The sequence below is a fragment of the Protobothrops mucrosquamatus genome, unplaced genomic scaffold (assembly GCF_001527695.2).
Source record: "Protobothrops mucrosquamatus isolate PMUCROS unplaced genomic scaffold, P.Mucros_1.0 scaffold3457, whole genome shotgun sequence".
In the NCBI taxonomy this organism is placed as follows: domain Eukaryota; kingdom Metazoa; phylum Chordata; class Lepidosauria; order Squamata; family Viperidae; genus Protobothrops; species Protobothrops mucrosquamatus.
Window position 1 is genome coordinate 122,907 of NW_015389435.1, and position 22,952 is coordinate 145,858.

Sequence of the window (22,952 nt, forward strand, 5' to 3'; positions counted from 1 at the left end):
GGGTTAGGGTTAGGTGCCTATCTCTAAAGCTTGGTAACCAAACTTAGCTTAAAGTCAGGTGAGAAATAAGAAACTCCAACTATTTATCTTTCAACATTGGCAAGTTCCTTCAAGTATTCTCTATTCTCAGCAGTTAAAACAACAATGCCAGCAACTAATTTAGCTGGTACAAAAGTGGTATACTACGATATGCTTATATTTAAACAGCACGGGATAGCATATTCAGAAATAGTCTAATTCTATGGTGATGGGTGTGAGCATCTCTACACTTCTGTCAGTTGGGCAACTTGAAATGTGGTTACAAGTGCGGGAGGGGAAACAAAATCTAAATAATCTACCAATTGCTTTCTTAATTTATCCAATATTCAAAATGTAAGAATACCACTCGACAGCCTCATTTCTAAGGCAGAATTAGGACAGCACAACGCATTCTACCAAAATTTCTTCGAATTCAACAATGAGAGTAGCATGTCAACACACTCATGAGGAGTAGTCCTAGGTCTGCTTTTCCAAGACAAATGAAAAATCAACCAAAATTGGTAGAACACCTCTAATTCCATAGTCAGCAACAAATCCAAACTTCCAACTCCTCTGGATTATGCCTCAGTTTCTTCAGTTGCATCCCAGTCCGCCCATTAACCATTTGAAGATTCTCTGGGATAGCAGATGCAATATTAGCAGAGCGCTGTGCTGTTTGCAGACTAATGACACTGCAATTGAAATGTCTTCTTCTAGCAGTTTCTTATTGATGTTAAATGTGATTAAGGAGATGGTATCTTTTGGTAACACACAGGCTGGAGTGTGAGTCACAAACCCTCAAATTCAACTTTCTAAAATAGGCAAAATTGAAATCACTCTAATATTTTGGATTCCACATACAGTTCAGCAATCATCTATTTTGAAAAAAAATCTACTCAATAGCACATGAGTTGATATAAGATTTATGATATAAGATGATTGTATGGGGTTGCAATCCAAACCCTGTCCCTTTTGTGTGTCAATATGGCATGCATGCAAAAGGGTGGTGTTTCTATCAGGACAGAACTGCCAGCATCTTGTATGTTACATTACATTACTAAATTTCATTTTTGATGTGTGCCGTTGTGCCCACAGTAAAAAAATGACAATAAAGGTTATCTTATCTTATCTTATTTTGACATTCCCCCACTCCTACAGATGACTATGCATTCATTGCATGTAGATCATCCATCTACTGTATGCCTTCAAGGTTGTTTCTATCAAGCATGAAGCCATATTGGAATGGATTTAAATAATCAGCATACAGTCCAAATAATTCATATATCCTCCTTGTGTTTTGAAGGCCTTGAACAATTGACTCTTCCCATAATCAGTCTTGAGGCTGAAGCCCAGCAAGATGATATGCTGATGTTGGGAGAGTGTTGCTTTATAGCACCATGAGTTTTTATTGTGATCATTTAAGAGGCTTTTGTGTGTGTGTTGTTTTTATTGTTTTGTGAGTCACCCAGAGTTATGGTTACAATATGAGCAGCTATAAAGTCTTTTAAACAAACAAGAAGTACCTGAGTTTAAGAAGTCAGTTTCGAATTTTGCTCGTAATAGATTAGACATAGTTAACATTGTTAACATAGACTAGAATTTTGGCTTTGCTTTTTCATGAGTAGTCTAATCACTGCCTGATAATAGCTACCGTGCCTTCCTTCAGAAAACTGTAAACCAGGGGTGTCAAACTGCCGGCCCGTGGGCCGGACGCATCATCTGGAAGCCACGCCCACCCCATTGCCGGCAATGGCAAAACCGTCCCGATACATTGCGCAACGTCATGTGACGTCGCGAGTTTGACATGTCTGCTGTAAACCAATGGTAAGAAAAACTTTTTGTAAGAAAAGCTGTTGACCCATGCAACGGTTCAGTCAGAACCCAGATCTAATTATGAGAGAAATCAGAGCTAATAGAGATGGCATTACAGAACTACCATACATAGCAGGTTGTGTGCACATATTTACCCACTCAGTAAAGAAAGCCATTATCAATAAACAATTCAGAGAAACAAGACTGAATCACAGCTGGATAATGAACACCATAGAACAAGCATAGATAACTTATTCAGAATAAGGAGGATCAGTAATTTCAGTGTGTGGAACACAATGTCTATTCTACCTACAGTATTTCAAATTAGTCATATAGCTTTAGTTGTTTATTGGGCAATAATTTCTTATGCAACCAATTACACTTCAGAAAAGCCTCAAACTTCTAAGATTATCTCAAATTTGGAGCTGTACATAAATAATAAGTGGAATTACTAAAGCAAAAATCAGTGGAATCTTTAGCTCTAATGTCGAGCATGACAAGGAAACTAGACTACATTCTGGGACTGACTTACTTGTTGTTCTTTGGGTGGTATCCACAAAATGAAATATTCTTCAACTGGAAAAAGTGGCTACATTTATTCCCCTGCAAAAGGTAAAGTTATTAAATATGTAACAGCCATTTCTTAAACAAAAGAGCAAGTTAAATGCTGTTAAAAATTAAGGATATTGCTTAGGAAAAATGAAAGGTTGCTGTATAACTATTTGCAATTGCTTGCTCTGCACGAAAGCTTACTAACTGTGAAAGAGAAAGTTGCATCCAAGTTTTCTACTCTCACTAAAAGCTTCCATATGACATAGGAATTTGAGGCTTAGGTGACAGGAAGGCAGCAGTAGGAAAAGAATAATGTGATAATTTCAGGTACTGTTTATGTAGGATCCCAGCCCTGCATTGTATGGTGATTCATCTGGAAGAGTTTGTAGGCCATTAATGTGAGCAAGTTTATCTATAAAGCTAGACCAGAAATCAATTCTGATTTCTAGTCCTTCCTAGGCATGGACGCTGGCTGAATGACTTTGGATCAGCTACTTTCCCTCACCCCAACCACATAGTAATTGCTGTAAGAAAAATAGCAGTAGGGAACACTATGTGGTACTAATAAAATAGAATATTTGTAGCTCAGGGTTGACATGAGGGGTCCTTGATGGTCTCTGAGCTTGCTTGTTTTCTTGCAGATATTTCATTACCAAACTAGGTAATATCGTCAGTGCTACTATTGATGCATACCCTGCCGTAAGTTGTACAAAACAAATTGTGGGCTATTAATCTAGCTAACGAACCTTCAACCATTCTTCGTGGACTCTCATTGCAATCACCGTTGGAAAAAAAAATCTGTGTTATATGCGGCCAACAGGATCAGTTTATTTGCTGGATAAATGAAGGGCTACACTTTTCCTTGTGGTAACAAAGACCTTGGCTTATTTACCCCAATGAATATGGTTATACCTTACGAAAATTGTGAGAGTGGGCAGCATACAAGTCCATGTACCTAATGAATAAATAAATATGGTTTGTCTTCACAGTTTTAAACACATCTAATTTGGATAATGATCAAAATGTCTGCATAATATTAAACTGAACTGAATTTAGTATACTTGTGTGCAAAGCAGTGTAAAATAACTGGGAATTAATATTTGGGCTTTATAAGAAAAGAAATACATTTAAAAGTTTGGCCAAACTTTTTCTTTCTTTCTTTCTTTTTTTCTCTTTCTTTCTTTCTTTCTTTCTTTCTTTCTTTCTTTCTTTCTTTCTTTCTTTCTTTCTTTCTTTCTTTCTATTTCTCTTTCTTTCTTTCTTTCTATTTCTCTTTCTTTCTCTTTCTTTCTTTCTTTCTCTCTCTCTCTCTCTCTCTTTCTTTCTTTCTTTCTCTCTCTTTCTTTCTTTCCTTCCTTCCTTCCTTCCTTCCTTCCTTCCTTCCTTCCTTCCTTCCTTCCTTCCTTCCTTCCTTCCTTCCTTCCTTCCTTTCCTCCTGGTTCCATTGACCATGAATGGCTTTGGCAAGCAGTTCTGTTTCAGCAGGGCCTTACTATTTCTTCCTGAAAACTCCTTGTAAATTACTTATGCAGAAAAGCTAATCAAAAGAGCTTTACTATACAGATTTTCAGAAGGCTGCTTAAAATAGTAGCAGAAAGGTTTAGCAAAGCTGCAAAGATTATTGGAGCTTAGCAAAGAGGCCTTCGATTCCATTTTTATATCTACAGGCCGGGAGCATAGCATCCATGTGTGGACTCAAGGTCAGGAACACTGCTCCCTCTCCACTATACTCCTGCAGGAAACGAGATAATGAGGCCCTGAAGAATGGAACCTCCAGGGATATGTGGACCGTGCAAGAAGCAGAGCTTCACATGCAGTCAAACTCACTTTGCTGGGATCCTTGGTGTCATCATTCTTCACAGCAATCTTAACTCCTCTCATGTTGATCTCCAGGACACAGCTGGAGGGTGGGTTAAAGTGCACGGTGAGGCGACGTGTAGTGGCAATCTGTACCCAACAGAAAAAAGATCAACTGCCACCAACCATTAATGTTTCTTAAAGTTCCTGCTCTTGCTTTAGAAAGCAATTTGTCTCCAATGTAGACAAGAGTAGACTCTCCCCACATCTGCCCTGTCCTTCTGTAGTTTGGACTAAGCACATTCCTTCTGAAAGAACAGGGCCCATTCTAAACATGCTCTTGGATCCAACAATATTTCTGGAGTTCACATGGCCCATCTTCTGCACCGACAGTTGCTTTAAAAAAAAAAAGTTTGGTCTGGCAATAGCGACTGTTCCTTTACCACCCACATTTAAACCATCCTGTTTTATGCCCCACCATCTTGAAAGACTAAGTTAGTGGCTACCTGAGGAGAACCAACCTACTGTGTTCAAGCTCAGTGGAGGAATCATTCTGTTTTAAGTGGGTAAAAAAATTACCTTATTTGTCAAAAATTGGAAAAGGGCTGTTCTGTTCCATCAGGCTTTTAACTTATTTTCTCCTCAGTTTGAAAACTAATACTACTTCCACACTAGGTAACTTTTTTCTGGTTTGGTGTTTGTTTGTGTTCTGTATTTATTTATTATTTTTTGGCTTTGTTAAAAAAAGTATATATTAACCAGTTAGCTAAAACATAGAGGATCAGATTTGGGGATCTATTCTATATGAATCTACATATATATGGACCTATCCAGAATTTCTGTTCACTATCTATGGCTTTTGGGGATGGAAATACACTCTTTGATGTAGCAACATCCTAGTAGTAAAACTAATCCTTTAGGAAGGGGTGTGTGTGGGGGGGAAGTGTGCACCTGTCTTTTTTATCCTTTTGAAAACTATTTAAAATGATACTATTCAAGTTTTCTATGGTACATTCTGCTCTTTGATATTTAGAGGTCTGTCCTGCTTGATTTGCTTTTAAAATATTTTAAAATATTCATGCTATCACATTGTCTTAAGTATAAAAATGCAAGATTAAATATACAAAATACTGTTGCTTATCATGGGCAGTTTTACTGTTGTAGACTAGAAAAACGTCAAATTTAAATATTTTATCTTAAAAATGAATCCAGGCCACTTCTTCAAATCTATTACAAAGCTGCAGTTAGAGCCAGACTATTTTCTGGTAACAATCATGGTTATTATGCAGTACTAACCCTTCATGAGTTTCATTCCTTGTTAGCTTGGTTCTTGGCCATATTCAAGATGGCCTTGCTTGCTTTTAAAACTCTAACCATCTAAATCTGGAAATTAACGGGAAAAATCTGTTACTGAAAGCTCCTTCCTTTTATCTTCTGGCATTTTCATTGTCTTTCAAATCCTGCAAAAGGATTTCCCTGGAGGAGAAACTAAAGTAGAACCAATTATCTGAAGACACATGTTCTGCTCAGAACCTTGCCCGTTTTAAATGGAATTTGAAATCTCCTTTGTTTAGATAAAAGTGTGCAGAATTAACAAATCCATTGGGTGTCACTGGTTGTTATATTCTCTTCTTCCTGCCACTTCTTTTAATTATATTTTGGAGGGGAGGGCGCTGTTCATCATTCTGATATTGTGGTGTGGAACAGCAATTTTTTTCTAAATAAAAATGTATTTGTCTTTACCCAAATAAAGGATCAGGAGGTTGAGGGGGAGATGGAGAGAGGGAGAGTTGAGAAAAAGTACCTTCTGCATAGCTGCACACAATACATCATTGCCTTTGTGATAAGGAACTTGGACTGAGCCAAGGAATTTCACCCGGAATTGATCCACCCAATCACTGGTTTTGCATGAATCTGAAAAATAAGGACAGTAAAAAGAACCGTACTGAAATAAGATACAATCCCATATGTTTCTATGATGTTTCAGGGCTACTTCATAAAGCTAGGGGCAACTAAATACTGAGTGACTGGCAACAAATTTGGATCAGAGGAATTAGGTTCAAGAGGAAGTAACATTAAGGGATGATTTACAGAAAGAAGGAAGGAGAAACGTCCAGTACCTTCAATACAGTAAATTAAAATTTAAATTTAAATAAAAGCATTCCTTACTCCAGTCAATTGCAGTGGGGATGGGATACAGTTTATGTATATTTGAATGCCTTTGTATAACTAGAAATTAAAACCATGCCCTTTTTCTTCCATTCTAATTCTGAATATTAATTTAATTAACATTTTCTTTGGAAAGCATCTTGTGCAGTGCATTGCTATTATCCAAGGGGAATAGGCTGCATGAACAGCCTTCAAATCAAAGAATGATAATGGGTAGACCGGTCCAGATAGAAGCAGAGTAGCAACCCTAAATAGGATCAATACCTGTCATGTGATCTGGCTCCTTGGTGACCTCAATAGCATAGTAAGCAGGGAAGATCCCCCGATCACCAGTCCTCATGTTATAAGCTTCATACCAATAATCTTCTGCCTGAACTTCCACCAATAAAGGGTCATCCACTTCCAGCTCCAATTCATCTTCATGACGAGGCACAAACCTAAGGCAAAAACCATTCATATTTTGTGAACCAAAGCTCTAAAAATAAAATATTAGTCTTATATTTAACAGGATCTATGGGAATCCGGTATCCGCCATAAAAATCCATCTAAGGTTTTATTCTATAGCAAAGGACTCATAAATAGTAGACTGTAAATTTTCAGACTTAATATCACAAGCCCTCGCTCACCTGAGAAGTATATCGCTATAAGAATTCTGCATTGAGGATTTCAAGGTGATTTTTCATGAGCAGGATGCTTAGCAATTGGATTTTCTCTTTTTTAGAAGGGCTGCTTATCTGCATAAATTATTTTTATGATGCCATATTGTTACTAGCATAACTTGCAGGTGTGATATCTCTTAGATTGGCCACATAATTTCCCCCAAAGACTTAGGTTATATGACTTCACTTTGTTTTTATACTGTACAATAATTTATCATAAGCCAGTTTGGTCTCGTGCTTAAGACATCAGGCTAGAATGCAGGACATCATGAATTCAAGTCCTGCCTTAAGCCCTGGAAGCCAGCTGGGTGACTTTGGGCCAGTGATTCTCTTTCAGCCCAACTCACCTCCCAGAGTTGTTGTAGGGAAAAAAGGAGAAGGATATGTTTGCCACCTTGAATTATTTGTAAAAATAATAAAGACAAGATAGATAGATAGACAGACAGACAGGCAGGCAGACAGACAGACAGACAGACATATGAAAAAATAGCAAAGCAAAACAAAACAGGAAATGCAGGCTGCACAGAACAAAGAATGAATTTCCGTCCTACATTAATTATTCCAAATAAGGAATCTTAAGTGTACTAATAACCAAAACATACTAAGAGACCGATTAGAGCAGGGGTAGGCAACCTTGGCGCTTTTATGACTCGTGGACTTCAACTCCCAGAATTCTGGGAGTTGAAGTCCACGAGTCATAAAAGAGCCAAGGTTGCCTACCCCTGGATTAGAGCAATCTTTTTGTTTTTTGTTTACACCCTACTTAGAACTACAGCTGGGGAGGTCTTTTAATTATATATAATTAAAGATACTCAGGCAGAAAGGAATATATATAAACACATCTTCCTCCTCCTATTTTCCCCACAATAACAACCCTCTGAGGTGGGTTGGGCTGAGATTCATGGTCTCCCGCTTTCTAGTCTGGTGCCTTAACCAACAGACCAAGTTATTAGTATTATTAATAGTTACATTTTATTATTAACATATCCTCATACTCAGCTTATTGTATAGTGCTTAAATGGAATGAAATTTTAAATGTTTAATTCAAGATCTTTAATTAAGGATCAAGACCCAAAATTGATTGTGCTTTACTAGGTAACCTAATGTAAGATTTGAGGATTCCATTCCAGATCACAGAGAATATTTTACTGACTTACTTTTATGGATCATGTTGGGTGCATATCATGGGAAGTAAAGTTCAACATAATTATAGGGATCAAAATGGATCTGCTGTAGCAAATTCTTATAGCAACATCAAACAGAGCTTTTTGGCAACATCACATGCATGATAAATCCACATTTTTGGTATATTTCAGTATCCCACTGATATTTTAAAATCTTACTTCTCTTTCCAACACCACATTTATAAAATCATTAATACTGAATCAAAATAGGAAAGTGTAAAACAGCCTCTCATACACCAATATATTACATTTTCAACATAGTGAAATTGACAACTAAATCTTGCTAAACGTCCTCCTAGATGTCCAATAAACACACATATAAAATAATATTTTTTTTATTTTTCTTCAGATTATAAAATTTAAAACATTGATTTATTAATTCAGGGTATTCCAACTCATTACTCCAAATTGCTTACAGATTACCAATAACTATCTTACAGTTCAATTGTCTATAAAATGAATTGTAGATTTAGAATTAACCAAAGTTTCATCCAATTATGACAATGATTTGTGGGATTTTGATGCTGCAAACTGTTTATTCAAAATATGTTGTCATGAACAAATTAATTAATGAATTTAGACAATTCAGGCTTTTTTTGCAACACAGTGCTGTAATTATTTTGAAGGACTGATTAACTATAAGCTGATTTAAAATATTAATGCCATTTTTTTGCCCATGAAATAAAAAAATAGCTGCAATTTCCATACTAGGATTATCCACTGTCAGTTTCTCAGGGAAACAAGGATCAAATTTAAGCTTCCTTCTGAATATATTATTATCCAAATATGTCTTATAGCAGTGGTGGTGAACCTATGGCACAGGTGCCAGAGGCGGCACTCAGAGCCCTCTCTGTGGGCATGTGTGCCGTCGCCCCAGTCTTAGGCCTTCAACTGGGTTTTATAAAACCTTTTCGCTTTAGGCCTCTGCCGCCATGTGCAAAAAAAAAAAAGGTCCAATCAGTCAATTTCAACTTCTCGCGGGAAAAAAAAGATCTTGCAAAGTTGGAATTGATTGATTGAACTTTTTAGTCCCACCCAGTCTGCCATTACCACCACAGCCACGCCCACCCAATGAGCCACGCCCACCCAATGAGCCACACCCACCCAGCACTCGACGATGCATAAGTGGGTTTTGGGTTGCAGTTTGGGCACTCAGTCTCTAAAAGGTTCGCCATCACTGTCTTATAGTCTTTAGTGGTGGAAAAACAAATGACTTTGAGAGGTCCTTGGTGCTCTCTGAGCGTGGCTGTTTTCTTGAAGACGTTTCATTATGCAAACTAGGTAACTTTATCAGTGCTAGTAAGGAGTCGGATTTGCTCTCAGATTACATTCTAGTGGCTTGCCCTGTCAGTGTTGGTGGGGGTGATCTTGGAAGTTCTTTGGTTGGGCTGTTTACTATTAGCTTGTTTGGAAGATCCTTTACTTCTTACTTGGTCTGATATTAATCTTGGAGCTAATCTATGCTCATCTGGGTGTTGGTTGCTGGTAGGGAGGTGTTTTGGTCTTTCCCTCCCCTTTTTTGTTTGCTGATCGTCTCTTTTGCACATCATGTAGATACTGTATATGTCTATGTGTCCATTGATGGCCAATTTGTCACCATCCTAGATCAAGCCAAGTCCAAAATGCTAGAAAATTTCTAGATGCCTCTCACTCTTGACAAAGTAGCCATCATTTATGCAGTGGTTCTTTATTAATGTATGGAAAAATTCAACCAACATTATTCTGTGTGATCCACATTTAATCTGCCCTTCAAAAGCTGAAATATTTTCTATGCATCTATTATATGATGCATATCTTTGTATATGTGTTTCTTTTGGTCATTTGTCATTGTGTATTTTTAAAATTCTTTTTCTGTGTTTTAAAGCAACTGGGGTGTGTGTGTGTGTGTGCGTGTGTTAAGGATAGGGAAAAAAACCTACCTACTAATTCAGTTTGTGAGTAAAATTCTTGTGGATCACTTGATAAGAAGGCATCATTGGTTAGAAGTGCAGGGGAAGTCTGTCATCTGGGATGATGGGATTGTTTTCTGCCCCAAACTTACCTGAAAACAGCTCGGTGAGTCTGCTCCTGTTCTTCCCCATTGATCATGCAAGAAAAAAGCCCAAAGGACTCAGCACCTGAAAAGAGGGAAAATGCTACAGCCACCTAATCATTCTCCTCCTCAAACAATAATGTTAACTATTATTCAGAACCCATCTTCCTAATCAGAAATCCCCTGGAATTATTTTAAATGTACAAAATATTAAAAGTAAAGAATACTAATGTCCAATAGGAATCCACTAAAGAGAAAAAGAAAAAAGCAGACTTAAATGCTTCATATATTTTGATCACTGGAGAACATCTACATGAAGAGAATAACTTAACTGAACAGATAGCTTCTAATGAAAGAGATCTCACATCAAGGTTTTTTTTTAAAAAAAAATGTTGACGTATCTGGAATATGAGTACATTTCTTTCCCTGAAATTCATGAAGGTGGGTGGGTGTGTCAAAAAATGGCAGTCATGGCTATATGATTGAAACCTTGCCCCTTTGTACATGTGATGTCAACACATATAAAAAAGGGGCAGGGTTTTGATCATAAGGTCGTGACCAGCATCTTGACTTTTCTGATCCCCACAGATAACCTACTGTATTTGATTTGTAATATTCCAAATTTCTGTAAACCTGTTTGGTCAGAAGAAAGGGGCACATCTAAAAAAAAAACAATAGTGTATATGCAATAATTATTTTCAATTCCTCTCAGCTTTCTAACTTGTCATCAGATTTATTCATTCTTTGGATATTGACGATCTAGAGAAACTATCGTTATAGTGCTTAAGTCTCAACCATCTGCTTAATTCTATCTGTGGCTTTTTCAGCATCAAGACTTAAAATGTTGAGAACAACCATTTTAAATTGCCCAAAGATGTCCAGAAGTTTTAAGGGCATTGTAATGAAAGAGGGAAATTGCCAGCAAAAAATAAAATCCATTCCAGTCCTGAGAAGAATGGTTATCATTCTATTCTGGGCTGGGCAACCAATACTTGATGGTAAAATAACTTGAAACATCCTTGCTATTTTCTTGCACTGTACACTCAAATTGCCATTTGATTTTGTGAAATCAAATTGGAAGTTAAAGATGCTGCTTCTTGTAGAATTTTCTTTTGTACACCTAGCAACCTTGTCGTAACTCTTATTATAACAGGATTCAAACCTTTGACAAGTGAAATTTTTCTCTGTCTGATATGAGGCTCTCAATTCCTCCCACCCTTTCCCTTCTTTCTAGGGCCTGTGGGAAATGACTTTTGCCCAGCACTCACTGGAAGAACGTGACCGGCCACTCATGAAGACATTGAGGAACTTCTTGGAGAAGTGGATGTCTGCCTCGGGGGTGGAATCCTCAGAGAGACAAACAGAATCACGTTTCAGGGCATCTTCTTCATACTCCTCCCCAATGGCTGATTCATATGGTGAGGAGACACAGTTGTCATAGACGGTGGCTGAATCACTCTCATCACTGTAACCTGAGTAACACTGTTTCAGACTAACAAGTTCGAGCTGTACATCCTCATCCACCACCAGTGTGTATTTGACTGAGTCGTAGGAGAGGGCGCTGGTATCAGAGCTCACTGATGCCCTCTGGAAATTATGGCAAGGCCGATAGCCACCATTACTGCTGCTATACACAGTCCGTGGTGTGTTCATTTTGTCAGGTGAAGATAAGTAATCCAGCACTTCATCCTCCTCACTGATTGAGGAATTGGGTTTTCCTGTCATTTGTGGGTAGCCAGAAGTGTCTATATCAGAGCTAATGGACATCCGGTTGTCACTGGACTGTGACATGAATGGCTTCTCAGACTCCAGAGGGTCCAAATTCTTTTGTACTGGTGTTAGGTAAATCTCCTCAGTAGCTTCCAATCTCACATCAGTCTGGTAGCGAATACGATCCCGATAAGCTTCAGGTCCTCTTGTTACTACCACCACAGTGGGGTTCTGGGATGGGAGGCGGTTGACAGCCTGCTGCTTGTCAGGTGCTCGAGAGGAGGCCAGGCAGGCTGATGCAATCTGTGTTGAAGCTGTACGCCGGCACGGGCTCTCTGTGGATGTACCCCGATCTTTGGTGGAGGCTGTGCTATTTTGGTGAGTGACCTCATCGCTCAGGCAAATGTGGTCATGGGATGGTGTCTGCTCACCTATAGTAGGTAAAAAGCAAGGAGAAGGAAGGAACATATAAAATAACCAACAAGATACAGATAACAATGTTTTGATACAGTTCTTGTACTTCATTCAAAGCAGTGGTAAGTCCACTGGAGTTGTATCTACACATTTCACAGAGTACATCCAGAGGATTAAGAGATAAATCCTACTTATGTGGCCAGCTGAATATTAAAATACCCACCTATCAAAGTCAAGTCAGGTTTGACTTTGACCTACCAGAATAATCATAGTCAGTAACAAATACACTGAGTATCCTAAGTGTTTCTATTCCCAGTCCAAAATGGTTATAAAATCTTTTGTCTTAGAAATGCCAGTGTTTGGAACAATGCCTTACAACTGGAGCCAATAAGCTCATTGTTTCTGGGAACTGAAAGGTGTGTGTGCCAACTGATACACTGCATGTGCGCGCATATCTATAGATCTCTGTCTCTCTCTCTCTCTCTGACTCAGAAGATGACATCCATGAAATTTCTACCATTTTTATCCTTCCACTAAAGGAAGTCAAAAGGATATGACTTGTAATTTTCCCTTACAGCAAAACTATGAAATACCTTAGATCGAGAGACTGATGTGCTTAATGACAGCTTCAAGTATGACATCTGAATTTAAAAGTCCAATATGTCATACTCTTTCCAGCACATCACATTCCCCAAAGTGCTGTTCTGTGAATGTGACTCGTGTTAAAAAAAAACAAAGAAGGAAGAAGAAAAATGCCGGCCTGAAGAAACCAAGGCACAAAAAGCCAGCTCTCAAAATGGCTTGAGTCCAAGGAGTCAATTAATAAAACTACAGCACTCCTTGCAAGATGCCAGCTGACGTGAAAAGACATTAGAAGATTATAAGGAGGAGGTCCAAGCATTGGGGACCGTTCCAGCAGGCAGAAGGGGGGAAGCAAAATCTGCCTCTGCTGAGAGATGAACTCACCCGTTTTCAGGGGGGATGATGACCGAGACACTCGTTCCTGCCAACTGTGCTTTTTCCCCAGAGAGTTGTTATTCAGAGTGTCCTGAAGAAAAGAACAAAGAGGGCTTGTATCTGCAAGGGAAAGTGGCTCATGGCACAAAGAGGCCCATCGCTTCTCCTCCTACACTGGCCTCTCTCTCTCTCACACACACACACACCCAGAGAGCTATTGTCAGTGTGCATGTGGGAAAGAGGGCTATTCAGAGGGATCCCACCACACCCTCCATCTGTTGCTCCCCATCTGCAGCCTCCTCGTAGCAAGCATAGAAACAGGAGAAGGGAAAAACTGAGGTGATGCAGCAGGCTACAAGAAGGAAAGAAACCAAGAAAGCTGAGCCTTCCCTTTCTGAGGCCACTTCAGTCAGTTGGTTCCTATGAAGGGGAACTGAATTACACAGATGTTTAACTCCTACCCTGTTGTCTCTCATTTAATTCAGAATATGGCCAAATGGAGGACACTAAATGCTATCAGTCAAAAGACAGAGTGCAGCTAGTATTTTGGAGGGTTTTTTTTTTTTTTTTAAAAAAAGGAGGAAAAGAACTGGGAAAGCACCAGACTGTTACAAGTGACATCACATCACTCCAACAATGAGGCACTACTCAGTTTCCATATTTACTTATCGAATCAACTGTAGAGTTGGAAGGGCCACAAGGAGTTTAGTCCAATCTCTAGTCCAACTCTGTACTGCTCAAGCAGACCAATGAAACCATCCATGAGAAACTTCCAGAGATGGAGAATCCACAACCTCCACTGTTTTATAGATTTTATCATCAGCATTTTAGCATGCCACAACTTCCCACCCAGTATTTCTATCTCATTTGCCAATCTTTGCTCTGAAGAGTGGGAAGTGCACCGATACCTTCTTATGAGAGTGAAGAATTACATGAATTGGAAATTGTGGTGAACAAAACATTTAACAGTTAACAGCAGTTAAAACATTTAACAGTTAACAGCAGCAAACATGCATAGAATTGTGAAATATATATATATATCTTTTAAAGATAGATGGCATTTGCATTCTAGAATAAATATTTAGTTCTACTCTCACATTTCTGTGCATAACTGCCCAACGGGAGACAGGTGTCATAATATATTAAATAAGTAAATAAGTAAGTGTAAGTAAGTAAGTAAGTAAGTAAATAAATAAATAAATAAATAAATAAATAAATATAAAGATACTGAAGCTCATTGTACTTCTTCCCTTACATCTCATCCACTTCTGATACACTTTACTTTTCTGTCTTGTATTATGCATATCTCAGTAAATTACTTATATATGTTGTTTTATCCTGTCTATTCCTGCCTCAACCCTGGTACTACCAGACTCTCTACCTCTACCACTATGAAATAGTTACATCATCAGTCCACACTCTATCACTACAGGTAGAGTAGGAGCCCTCAATATGCTTTCCTTCAAAACTCTAATGGGCAAAAACTATGTGTAAAAAGTCACTCTATAAGTGAAATGGGTGGTTCTAAATTTGATGTATAAGTAAATATATTCCATATGTACCTGGGTGCCAAGCCATTCAAAGCTTTAAAATTGATAACCAGCACTTTGAATTGGTCTCAGAAGCAAACTTTAACCAATGCATTCAGTAATACTGCTGACTTTGCTAGACTTTGACTTTGCTAAAATGGCTTGCCCCTCTCATTTCTCCCCCTCCCCCACAAAAAGATTTTTTTTTCTACAGCCAGGTTAAGTGTAAATTGAAGAGTTATAAATGCATCAGAAGTTTCAAGCATGGCACTCACTTTCCTGTTCTGTATTTTTATGATATAGTGTTTACTTTATGAGATGGTTATCTCATTGGATGCAGTTTAGTCCTACTTCATTGCAGTGAAGTAATAGGGTATCAAAAGACCCCTCTTGCACTGAAAGTGTTTTGAGACCATGCACAGTCAACATAATTCTGGAAGATCATTGAAGGGCATATCTGCTTTTAGAACTTAAGCTGCTCCTGTCCTGTCTTGATTTTAAGCCGGTTTAAGAAAATCCTGTCCAGATGGAGTCACTACTGCAGCAGCTTGCAAGATATTCAGTCTGAATGGTAGCTACTGTTGGGCATCACCTTTATTTTCCAGGAAAGTAAATGACCAGTCACTTTTCTTCCTGTAGGCAAGGCTTCCTCTGTGTGTGTGTGTGTGTGTGTGTGTGTATGTGTATGTGTGTGTGTGTGTGTGTGTACACAAACATTAAACTGAATTTGTTTATATACAAGGATTAAAACACTGAAAATCAAGTATGTTCAGGCATAATGAGCAAATATAAGAACGTTAAAAGCAAATATCCTTTTCTTATTGCCTTATTTTTTATTGTTTTTAGAGTATCTTTTTCATGAGTGCTGAAATACCACAGATATAACTCTTGTCTTGGTAACAGAAGGCTGTTGGTTTGAAACCCAGCGATTTTTAAATCATTTTTTTCTTCTCTATGCTTTTTGACAAGCACAGCAGTGCACCTTTTTACTATTATTCCAATCACCTCAGGTAAAAAAATTCATCCCCAGATCCTAACTCTTTATGTTTCTTCCTTGATATGATTACATTTCCTCTTCCAAAATCTGTAAATGTATACTAAATTTTAGCTAAATTCAGTTTCAAATATTTGGTTCAAATAGTAATACTCCTCAGAATGCCAGAATTGGCGACAAAACCCAACTGTCCCAAAATATTTTAAGAACTGAGATTCTAATTCAACAGATGCTTAATTATTATAGCACCAGTTACAGTAGAAAGTACATTTATGTATATTTTCTATCAGCGGCCAAAAGCTAGCAAATATATTACTCTGATTTTTGAGGTAGATTGCCTGAAACAGGGTGAATAGGTGGCTTTAGGTCACTGAGTGAGCTTTGTGACTAAATGAAAATTTGAAAATAGATCTCTTCCAAGCACAACTTGGCCATAGGATGGAGAAATATAATGTGAGGAAAAAGATTTATTTCCTCACCCTGCAGTATGCTTGTGACGTTCTTCAATAATTGCATTGTTTCTCTCTTTTTCTTTTAAACTAGAAACTCCAGCCATGGACAATAGGAAGTTTTATTGATGTTTTGACATTAAAGCTTATTCTGAATTGAACAAAGTTTGGCCCCTATAGTAAAAATTGCAAGGAGCACATGGCTGTCTATACTAGTGAAGCAACCCCGGTTGCTTTTAAAAAAAATGTAATTAAAAACAATAATGATGGCATTATATCTCTAGTCCAGCTGATTTTAATAAACTCTTGGTTTGTCATTTCCTTCAGCCAGGGCCCAGATCTTTGTTGCCTATTACATCTTCATTTTCATTTCCCAATATTATTTCCAAAAATGCTTTGGGCCTCCTATAAGTCTCAACAACATTCCTAACAAATAAAAATGGTGCCTAATGCTCTATTTGGAAAATGCTTCTTTACAGTACTAGCCCAAAGAAAAGGTGGTGAGCTGCAGGAATTAGCAGGTTCACTGGTGAGATGGAGCTGATACCATGTTCATTATCTTGCCTTCTGAGAAATAGGGGGTTTTGTGCCTGGTTATAATCATTACCCAGTCTTCCCCTTGATGCCACTTTTTCAGAGTCCCATAACATCCTCTCCGAAGTCCATTTGTATCCTGTAGCTGAAAAAGTTGCCAATCACTACCTTAACAGTTGACTCAACTTCACTCTTTTCTGGAACCAATAGCACCTGAGCTATTTCAGATATTCATGTGCAATATTTTTGCTTTCCATGTGACTACAATTTTTCTGCCTACACTTTAAAACCCTCCATTGTCAACTGCATACTGACACCAGTTCCCAATGCCACCCACCCACCCACCCCAGTCTTCACCATCTGCTTCACAGAGTGGCACCCCCTCTCCTTTGCATTTTCCATAACAATTGTCACAGGAAAAATCTTATTTAGCAAATGGAGTTGTATCCCAGAACAGCATATAATTAAAAATAGTCCATGGTGGAACTTTCCTCGCTGCTGTATAGATGAAAGAAGACAAAAAGACACAAAAGGTGGGCAGTTTGTGTATAATTAAAGTATGCGGCTCTGACAAAGTCACAGCTCCAAATGAAGGGGCAATATAACAGTACAGAACAGGGAGATTTGACAGCAGTCTCTTATACCACACAGTTTAGCAGAAAACACCATTCATACATTTTGTATCACTTTGAAGAGCATTCCCAGTTCCTTTAAATCAGTCTCCTGGGAAGCAGTACTTTTAATACTTTTAACTATTTTGCCACTTCCACTTTCCCATCATCAACTAATGCAACTGCCTTGAATCTTTTGAATTAGACTCTACTCAATGGAAGCTATTAATATCTATTATTTTTAAGGTAGCCTTCTCAACCTAGTGACTTTTAGAAGTGTTGGCTTACAGCTCCAGTCACTAATGCTGGCTACTGATGATAGGAGTTCTCTCTTACCTGGAAGGCAGGTAAGTTGCTATAGGGTCCTTTTTATTATATCAGCCTCTTATAGCTGTCTGTCTGTAATGTCTTTTCTCTAGACATCCATCATTTTGTTTTGATAGAGTTACCTCACCGAGGCTTCAAAAATCCTTGTGACCTCTACAAGGCAGCAAAGATTTACAGTTTTCTCTATTTCCTTTAAGGATTAAGCATCTAGGATCATTTTGAGTTTAGCTGCCAAGCTAGGGTGACCTAAGATTTGAGCAAATCCTATTTATTCACACTTTGTTTCCTCCCAGCAGCATACTCTCTCAGCTTTTAGCTCAATTCAGGAGTATAGTAGATCTATCTTCCATGATAAATTATTCCTTTGGCCCTAGTGATTTTGTTTTTAACTCTGGTATGTCAAGGATACTTCACAATCCCTTAGGTCAGCCCAAGATATCTACATTAGCCTTTATAATCTCTGCAAAAAGTTCAACTGTGCAGTATTTTATGTTCACCCCTTAGGAAAGAAATAAAACAAATACACAAAATAGACAAGATAACATTCCTAACTTCATAAGGTAACTTTCTGGATGGTGAAACAGTTTTGTCTTATTTCTATGGCTTCAGAATGAAAAGGCCATAAGGTATGTTAAACAATCATGGAATATTTTACAGCCTAAAGCCCTGAGAAATGAAATCCTTCCATAGATTGCAATACTTTACATTATATCAGAGACAAAGTCTAATTGAAGTCAGAGGAACAGTGGATTTCACTAAACATGCCAAACTTGTGCTAATTTCTCTCCAGCTCACACTGTGTTACACATACACTCTGAATAGATCCTCCATTCATTAGCTGAGCTGGCATCACAAACAAGCATATTCTAAAAAAGGAATTAATTGCATCTTACATTATTATACATTTTATTGCAGGTAAAAAAGGGATTAACTACAACCGAATCCTAGATTGGGAATTCATAGCATTGCTCAATCTATGTATACTTTTTTTTCTTGAAAGGTATCTCTCCAGCCTAATGCAAGGTCTCTGTCTCCTTTGATCACTAAGAATTGATCCACATCCAGAGCTTGCCAATTTTCAGATGTAGAACACATTTTGAATCAAAGGAACATACTGTGAATGGCAGAGAACACAAGGGGGCAAGTGACCTTCAAGTGCATTCACAATACATTTTTATGGCAACTAATAATTCCCCCCTCGCTCCCTCCCATCTTGAACTGTGCAACACCCTTTTTCTTAAAAGCAATTACTTCTTCAGAGACTCCACTTCTTTCCCTCTAAGCTCTCCTACTACTTAATTCTTCATTTGGTGGGAAGAGAAGAGAAATGAGACATCCACCCTAGAATGCTCCCCCCCAAAAAAAGCAGAATCTGACCAGAGGACCCTCTGTCCTTCAAGTTATGCAACAAGTAGGAAGCTGAAACTGGAATAGGGAGGGAGGAGGCTCCAACTTCCTCGAAGGGGGGGGGAGGTTTTTTTTTTATTTATTAAAAAAATCGCCTTTTCTTGGTAAATGTTAAGAAACAAAGCAGCGGGATGGGGGTGTGTCAAGGGACGCAAGGAGGGAGCTCTCCGAATCCGGAGGAATGGCAGGCAGGGAAGGAAGGAAGCGGAGGGGCTTACCTGCGTCCGAGGCACCTGCGGGAAGAGATTGAGCGTCGTGGGCCTTTTCGGCCTGTAGGTATCCATGGTTACTGGCGGGGGCTCCTGGATGGGATCGGGCGCCGTCCCTTCTTCGGCGGGCGTCTCCCCGGTGGCATCAATCAGATCAAGCTGAAGCATCTCCGCCTGGAGCCGACTCGCCTCCCCTCCGCCCACTCCCAAAACGCTACTGGCCTGCAGGTTCAAATGGCTCTGCCAGGATACAAGAGAGGGAGGGAGGGAGAGACAATGGATCATGAGACTGAGTCGTGCAAGGAGGCAGAAAGAGAGAGGTCAGCGACTAACGCCGCGTTTCAGCAGCAGCAGCAGCCGCAGAAAGAGCAGCTGAAAGCGGAGGCAGCAGCCGGCAGGCATCGAAGGCCACTGCGTCGATCCGGCTCCGCGTGGAACGAAGACGAGAAGCTGCCGTTCCCCACCATGTCCAGGCTTCTTGTGGGAAGGCTACTTGGCATCGTGGACATCTGTTCGATTTCCCCTGCTCCCTCCTATATAATTGGCACCAATTCAAGGAAACCGAAGCCAAGTTGCTGAACCTGCATCTAGAATGCGGACCAAGGCACACTTAAGGGGAATGCTTCTTCAGCACATCAGTCTCTACAAAAATATTAAATATAAAGGAGGTTTCTTTTTGCTATATTATGCTAGACCTCTGTGTGTGTGTGTGTGCTTGTGTGCGTGCACGTGTATATATATTTCTTTTGGAGCAATGGCAGTTTTTTTTTAAAATCATTCCCAGCCATGGCACACATGTGCCCTAGCAACATCTTGGGTTTTTTTTTTTTTTTGCATGGCTGTGATTTGCTATAAGCTTAGCCCCACCTTTTGAGTGAGATTGGTTTAAGTTCTTTTTAACTGCATCAAACAAAGTAATATTTCCTCCTTTATTCTGTACAATACCCTAGAGATGTATAAACTCTGTTAAGCTTTATTACTCACAACCTTGGAGATGATTGCAGTGTCCTGAAACAAAAGCAGTAGAGGAAAGACTGAGACTAGCAACAGGAACATCACACATTTCATGCTGGTATAGTTTTCAACTGAGTCAAGGAAAAGGTGACTAGCGCCAACTCAACAGTGGGAAAAGAGTCACCCAACTTCCTTTATGTCAACATAGTAGGAATGAAAAAAGGCATCATATCTCTTTAGCTGTGGCCAAAAGATAACTGAAGACACCATCAATCAGTAAGTAGGAAATGGCCATAGGTTTTAGATAATCATCATGGAGGCAACATAAAACATGTTCTCATCTCTGTTATACTGACCCATCAATAGTGATCCACTTTAGATGACACTAGAAACCCTCAATGGCCATAGCATGATCCAGCAATTGTTGGGGTTACAGAGCTCTTCTTCACAGCCACCTTCATGTGGACTAGAAGACCTCCAAGGTCGCTTCTAGCTCTATTCTATTCTAGTAAATTTAATTGGGTGTCAAAGAAATGAAGACAATGTTATGAGGACATATCCCTGATAAACAGTGGGACACATAAGGGCTGCGGTAAGACATTATTTCTGGATGAGACCATAAAGCCTGCTCATATTACTGTTACATCAGCACAGCACCAAGGAGTTATCTACACCTAAATATGGTGCAGACATGTTCTGACAACAAGTCTTTCCTGTTGAGTCCCCATGGCATTGTGTTCGTTTTGTCCCCTGCCCATTTAGTAACATAGTTGAAGGTGACTATTAGCAATATCGCAGCTAAAAAGGAGTTTCTGTCTTAATTTGACCATATCCAGCAGTTACAAAGTATGCAAAATCGAATACATTTGGCCATCCTTTCCATCAGAGGCAAAATTTATTGGTTGATAGCAAGTGGGATCACAGCGGCACTTACTGACCATTTGAGGTTTTTACAGGCACATTTCTTCCCTCCCCAGCCCCTCATCAGTCTCATGAAACAATACTTCATTGTTATAAAGAAAAGAATAGATAGTGGTCTATCAGAACTGTGCAAGAGCATTAGAGTCAATCTCTAAACCTCAGTCAGCAATTCTGTAGTGTTTTAACTGGCCCTCCGTGATCTATTTTAAGACTGAAATAGTAATGAAATGATGAGTGCAACCTCACCAATTGCTTCATGATTAAAGAAAGGAGGACTTTGAAAACTCTCATTTCCTCCAGAATGGCCCCATTCATACTGTGGTACTATAATTGACAGATGTTTTTGCCACACTTGTAGATAAAGAAAGAGCAGCCAATCCAGTTGCTTTATTCATCAAGTGCTGCACACACAAAATCAGAAGAGACCAATAGAGGAACCATAGGGATCAGCAACAGGGATGTGTTTGTTATAAATATTTTAAGTCAGAAGTGAGGAAATATTAAAATATACTTTACATTACTAGGTGCGAAGGCCTCTATGGCCATCTATTATTTTGGTAATGTTCTCACAGCTAGAAACTTGACACACGGACTACAATATTTTTCAAACCAGGGAAAAATGGTTTTAGTTGCTTACGTGTTTTAATTTGTTATGAATGTTTTAAAAATTGTAAGGATTTTATTGTTTTGTACATGACTATGATAGGAATAGTATGCTTTTTTTTCAAGTTTAAATCGCCTGTTTCAGTTTCTTATGAACAAGCATTGTGCTGGCATACATAAGCTTCTTCTGTAACTTAATGTGACATAAACTAGAAACTCTACCTTGCTCCAAAAGTTCATGGTTCGTATACCATATCAAACAAACCACAATGGTAGCATCTCTGGATGGTTTGACTATTTTCCTGGCAGAAGCCTATTGTAGAGGATGGAATTCATTTGTGCTGTGACTTGAGCCAGTCTGGCATAGTAGTTAAGACAATGAGCTAGAAGACCATGAGTTCTAGTCCTGCCTTAGACACATAGCCAGCTGGGTGACCTTAGGCCAGTCACTTTCTCTCAGCCCTAAGAATGAAGCAGTGGCAAAACCATTCTGAAATCTTGTCAAGAAAACTGCAGTGACTTGTATAGGCAGTTGTCAGGAGTCAAGACTGACTTAAAGGCTCCAAAGTATAAAAGGGTGACTTGAGAATGTGATCTCTTTACCACCTTATTAAAAATTAGACCAATATGCAAGGGAGGTAACACTCAGTAATAAGGAAATGTCATAATGCACCATAAGGAAGGACTGAATCTACATATTGTCTAAAGGATGATTTAATTTCCCAGATTCAGGAGAAATCTTGCATTTAAGTGATTACATAATCTATCAAGTCATCTACTCTCAGTGCTTTTTTTGTAAAAAAAAAAAAAAAGGTGCCGGAACTCACACACGTTATACAACCCACCTTGCCTACCCTACAAGGTTCCATCCAAAAAAGGTGCCGGAACTCCATTCTGGATGTTCTATGACAAAACAAGCCCTGTCTACTCCTACCCCATGATGGCACAATTCAAAGAACATTATGTCCAATATCTATTCTCAGTTTTTCTCAGAAAACATTGGGTATGGTAAACTGATACACATGTAATAGAGAGAGATATTAGGACAGGTTGACTTCTTAATAACTGTATTAATTACTATCGGACTATGAGAATTCTATGCAGAAAAGG

General features: G+C 38.8%; 1 protein-coding gene across 1 annotated transcript in view; it reads right to left on the minus strand.

Moving 5' to 3' along the window:
* Positions 1 to 19,649, minus strand: part of MAPK8IP1 (mitogen-activated protein kinase 8 interacting protein 1) — a 23,334-nt gene extending 3,685 nt beyond the window's left edge. Inside the window, exons 1-8 of the mRNA XM_015827042.1 lie at positions 19,374 to 19,649; positions 13,314 to 13,395; positions 11,492 to 12,364; positions 10,233 to 10,308; positions 6,613 to 6,785; positions 5,984 to 6,093; positions 4,210 to 4,329; positions 2,363 to 2,433 (exon numbers count right to left, since the gene is read on the minus strand). Coding sequence (XP_015682528.1) covers positions 2,363 to 2,433; positions 4,210 to 4,329; positions 5,984 to 6,093; positions 6,613 to 6,785; positions 10,233 to 10,308; positions 11,492 to 12,364; positions 13,314 to 13,395; positions 19,374 to 19,649 — 1,781 coding nt within the window. The remainder of the gene's footprint in view (positions 1 to 2,362; positions 2,434 to 4,209; positions 4,330 to 5,983; positions 6,094 to 6,612; positions 6,786 to 10,232; positions 10,309 to 11,491; positions 12,365 to 13,313; positions 13,396 to 19,373) is intronic.
* Between the last annotated feature and the right edge of the window lie 3,303 nt (positions 19,650 to 22,952).